At 56.3% G+C, this 5,267-nt stretch overlaps 1 protein-coding gene across 1 annotated transcript in view; it reads right to left on the reverse strand.

Annotated features, from left to right (window-relative positions):
- PADI3 (peptidyl arginine deiminase 3) overlaps positions 1 to 5,267 on the reverse strand; it is a 34,076-nt gene extending 28,809 nt beyond the window's left edge. Inside the window, exon 1 of the mRNA XM_004705399.2 lies at positions 5,176 to 5,267. Within this exon, the coding sequence (XP_004705456.2) occupies positions 5,176 to 5,267 (92 nt within the window). The remainder of the gene's footprint in view (positions 1 to 5,175) is intronic.

A 5,267-nucleotide genomic window follows, 5' to 3' on the forward strand; every position in this document is an offset into this window, starting at 1 on the left:
GCACCACCAGGTGGTCAGGAACTGGGGCTGAGGGCCTGGTGGTCCTGGTGGACTGAAGACCCCATTCAGCCTCTGAGCTCGAGCTGTGTCCGCTCAGCTTCCCAGGCCCGGTCAGAACAAGTCCTGTGTGAGGCACTGGGGAGTCCTGATCAAGACCAATGTCCTTCGACCCAGGATAGTGGCACAAACAAGAGTGTCACACGGAAACAGGAACCCCTAACCCTAACCCTAACCCACCCCAGGGAGAGGGAGGGGCAGAAGCCAAGACTCAGGTGGCACCAGTCCCAGAGACAGAGCTGGGCTCCAGGCCAGGACTGGTGGCACCTCAGTAGGTGCCCCTGAAGAAATCTGCAGCTTCCTTGGGCCTCACCACCCTCATCTATAAAGTGGGGATAATGACAGCCACTCGGCCAAGCTCATGGGTCCACACGTGACCACAGTCAGGACAGACTTGGGACACCAGGAAGGACAAGAGGTGATTAAGGTAATTAGGACTCGGGGCCAGGGGGCAGAGTGTGTGGCTGTGTCTGGAGAAGGCTGTCGGGAGAAAGCTGGTGACCTATTCCCAGACCGAGGACAGGGGACACTGATATCACCTGGGAGCCGTAGAAGGTCCAGGGGTGACTCGGAGGGCAATGAGCTCTCTTCCTTTCGCTCCTGGGTACCAGGGAGCCATCGGTGGTCCTTGATCGGGGCGGCACCATGATGGAGCAGAGGTGGACTCTGAGCTAACTCCCTGGGTCAGATCCCAGCCTGCCCCCGCCCTCCCCCCAACACACACTCACTGAGCATGTGGTCTTGACGGGTGACTTGGTCTCCCTCCACCTGGTGTCCACCCACGTCAGGAGAGTAGGGCTGATGAGACCATGAAAGGGAAGGGGGAGTCAGAAGCTCCTGGGCCCACACCCCCACGGCATTGCTGAGGGGACCCCAGGCTCCCTGTCCCGCACTCATGCCCCTGTGATGAAAGGTCAAAGGTGTTAGGACCAAGGTTTCAGATAAAAACCTCAATAGAAAGGAAAGCAGAAAATATTTAAAACTAGAACAAACTTAAATGAATCATGAGGGAGATCTACTGATAGGGTGCTAAATTTTAACCTAACTGCGTCCTAACAATCTACTTTCCACTGCATTCTATGTGGTGGTTCCATAATTGTTTGTCAATTTGAGAGGATTAAGAGTGAAGGGGTGGAGTCTAGCCTGTCCATAGGTCGTAGCCAATGAGGCCTCTGTGTGGGCATGGCCTTCCCCTGAGGAGTCCGGGAACTCCGGTATTCCTCCCTGGAGGCGGGAGACACCCTCTCTCTGCTCACTCCCTGGGAGACATTGGGGGTGACAAGACACATGGAACTGTGTGAGTGCCCTGAACTGGAGGAGCCATGTGGAGAGCCCTGCCAGCGCTGAGATGCTTACAATGCCACGGGTTCCACCAGACTTCCCACCCACTGGCCTGTGATCTGCCTGCATTCGGTGTCATTGCATGTGTTTCATGAGTCTGAAGAGGACTTTATAGCCTGGTATCGGATATTTGGGCTAATATCGGACTTATGGACTTGATCTGGACTGGGCTGGGATGGCTGCTCACTATTCAATTGCTCTTGTATATAAACTTCTCTCTTATACACATGGAGGTGTCTCTGGATTTGTGTCTCTAGTCCACCTGGACTCACACATTCTGCATGGCAGCAAGGCTGCTCACATCCCTGGTCCATGGTCAGAGGGGATTCCGCATGTATTTCCCCTTTGCTTTTTTAAATTTATTTAATGGAAACAGCTTTAAAATGGGTCAGAAGGGTGATCAAATGCTAACATATGATGTCTGTCTGCCATACTTTACAATGCTCTCTGTCTGGTACTGGGACTGTTCACATCCCTCCACCATCATCAGAGGGGGTCCACTGGAAAGCCCCAGTGTTTGCCTCTGTCAAACACAGACTGTGATGTGCGTATCTGCCTCTGGCTGTAGCAAGGGGTCAGCCAGGCTGGCTCAGTGCACATGTGGATCACCCTTTCTCTCCTTCCCTAACCAAAAAGCTCCTTGCATGGTGTGGGAGTGAGGTGGGGGAAGCCCTCGTCCAAAATTTGGGCCATTCCCAACTCATCCACAGACAGGAAGACACTCTCATCCCCAGCCTCTGACCAGTGCCCCTCCTGCAGGAAGTCTGCCCAGACTGCCCTGCCCGCACTCACCGCTCTTCTTCCTCCTCCTCCTCCTCCTCCTCCTCCTCCTCCTCACAGTCTGCCTCCCAGCCAGTCTGCTCCCAGCCAGCTTGTGTGCAACAGGCTTGGGCTGCCTGAAGCTGCCCACAGGCCCAGGAGGGACCCTTCGTACAATGAGGATAGCACTTACCATGGATGATGGAGGCAGGTGTCAGAATAGGCTGCTTGCTCCCTTCCAGGCACTGGCTGCGCGCTTTACATAAACCAAAGCCAAACTCACAGCCATGGAGTCGACTCAGAGGGACCCTAGAGGTCAGGGCAGAACTCCCCCTATTTCCGAGACTGCCACTGTCCCTGGGAATAGAAAGTCCTGTCTTTCTCCCGAGGAGCGGCAGGTAGTTTTAGACTGCCCGCCTTCCAGATCCCAGCCCCACGCATAATGGGGGCAGCCCCATGATGCCCCAGGGCTGCCACATACTTGACGGACCCAATCCCATTTCATCCTCCCACGAGTCCTTTGAAGTCCAGGCCCCAGGGCTGGGGTTACCTCCTGGCTCTGTCACTCACGGCCTCACCTTGGGCAAAACCCTCAAGCGCTCAGTGCCTTAGTGGTATCTCACCAAGGTGAGAATTAGCCCGGGACATTGACTGCAGCAGGGCAGGCTCTAATTATCCGGCTTGATGTTGTGAGTCTCTCCATTCTCCAGAGAGGAGGCAGAGGCTCTGTGAGAAGTGACTTTCTCCAGAGAGGGAAGACTGGGGACTAGCAGCGTCTGGACTTGGGTTCCTTGCGTTTTCTTTTGTTGGCCCAGCTTCTGAGCACACAGTGGGGCTAAATCATGAAAGGGTCCATTCCATAGTGCCGCCAGGAATGGTGGCCACAGCTAGAACTGCAGAGGGCAGGGACCACGCCTGCTGGCTCATCTTCATGTCCCCGAGGTTTCGGCATACGCTAGTCCCCGAGAAACGTCACAGCACAAATGTGGGCATGAACAAAGCAGGAGCTGTCCACCCTCTCCCTGCTCCGGGGTGGCAGGGAGTCTAGGTCCCTTGTATGAAGATGCTGTGGCCTCTGCCCCCATCCGGTGGCTGGCACAGCCCACCTGAATCCCCCAAGTGAGCCTCCCCATTCACATCACCCAGAGCCAGGACTGCTGTTGCTACTCAGGGTGCCTTGTTCCCTCCACCCTCCTCCCTGGAAGCTTTCAGGGGAGCTGACGGCCCAGGCGTTGGGACCTGCCCGAGGGGCACCAGGCAGCCAGGGCAGGGCAGGTGAGTCACTCCCACGGAGGAGGTGGTGGCGCCTCCCTCCTGCCACAGCCTCTGTGCCGCCGGCCCCTCCTTCGTCAGGAACCCCAAATCCCCTTCCCACTCTCACTGCCCGGACCCTGAGCCAGACTTGGTTCCTGCCCATAACCAGCTCCTCACTCCCTCTCATCCAGTCTCTACAGCCCAGCCCCCTCTCTGTCTCCAGCTGAGTCCGCAGCAGAGTTTATGCTTGTTGTCTGAGACGATAGCAGTCCTCACCTACAGGGAGCACCCGAGGCATATTGAGCCAGGTCTGGAGACATGAAGGCGGGGGTGTGGGCGCTACTAATACCTAGTAGGTAGAGACCAGTATGCTGCTAAATCGGTATCAACAGTTAATGCCCAGGATACCCCACCACCATTTTAGCAGTGCTGTGCTGAGACCTGGTCTGGGGTGGGACTTAGAGACCAGAGACATGGAAGCCATTAAGCCTAGCCCACGGAGCAGTCTCCCAGCGGGGAGCCCCAAGAGTCCTGAGAAGGTCAAGCAGCATGGTGGTTCCCAGAGTCTCACTCCTGAAAACCCCACCCAAAGCCTCCTCTGCCCCCCAGGAGAGAGATCGGCAGCAGGCATGGCCACGGCACCTGGGAGGGGCCGAATGCAGGGGTGCTGAGCAGCTGCAGGAAACCAGGCAGGACCCCCTCCTCAGCCAGTGACAGGGCAGCTAGACACAGAGGTCCCTGAGCAGGACTCTGGGTAGATTGAACGTTTGGCTTTGCTAGCAGCTGTGTGGCCTTGAGGAAGTAACCGGCTCTCTCTGTGCCTTCTTAGCTCATCTGTCACATCACCAGTTGTCCACCCAGCTGACTTCAAGTCACCGTGACCCGGTGTGTCAGAGAGAACCGTGCTGCACATAGGCTTTTCAGTGACGGAAGTAGATCACCAGATCTTTCTTCCAGGGTGCCTCTGGGAAGACTCAAATCGCCAGCCTAGTAGTTGGCAGACAAGTGCTTAAACAACTGAGCCATCCAGGAACTCCACCTGCCAAATGAGGTTGTACCAATAAACCCTAGCCACTAGACTTGTTATCCAAAATCTCACTGCCATTGAAGTAACGTGGACTCACAGTGACCCTCTCGGACGGAGTAGCTCTGTCCCTGTGGGTTTCTGAGACGGTAACTCTTTACAGAGGCAGTAAGCCCCATCTTTCTCCCTTGGAGCGGCTGGTGGTTTCAAACTGCTGACCTTCTGGGTAGCAGCCCAATGTCCACGCACTGCGCCCCCAGAGCCCCGCCCGGCCTTGCTGGGAGGGTTAAGTTCCTGAGCACTTGCCAAGCTCCTAGGTAAGTGCTCCGCACCCAGGAAGAGCTGTGTGCACATAGGGAATTTTTACAAAAGTGATCAAGCTGGAGTGTCCTGCTCCAGCCAGACCCCAGCCAGGCTGCAGGACATCTGGACAGAGACAAGTGCCAGCCCCCATGGCAACAGCGCCCACAGGTCACTGGACAAGTTGCTCAGTCACTCCAAACCTCTGTCAGCCCATGTAACGCTTCGGTCTAAACGAACCATAGGCTCATTCTTCATCGGAGAGAGGAGGGATGTCGGGGGTGGGGGTGGGGGTGATCAGGGAGCTACAGAGCTGTGAGAGGGAGCAGGGTCCCTTGAACACGTCCCATCCCGTGGCTGAGTCATCCAGAGACCCAGCAGAGAAAGCAAAGGTCAAAGCTTCCTGGACAGGCTGCTGTGCTAGCCCAGCCAGCTCTTACCCATAAATGTCCACGAGGGTCTCCACGCCAGCCACACACACGGCGCTGGTGGGGTGCTCCAGGGACACGCGCACAATTCTCTGCGGAGACAT

This window comes from Echinops telfairi, unplaced genomic scaffold, assembly GCF_000313985.2.
Source record: "Echinops telfairi isolate 266 unplaced genomic scaffold, ASM31398v2 ScPeMD7_7457;HRSCAF=8495, whole genome shotgun sequence".
Classification (NCBI taxonomy): Eukaryota; Metazoa; Chordata; class Mammalia; order Afrosoricida; family Tenrecidae; genus Echinops; species Echinops telfairi.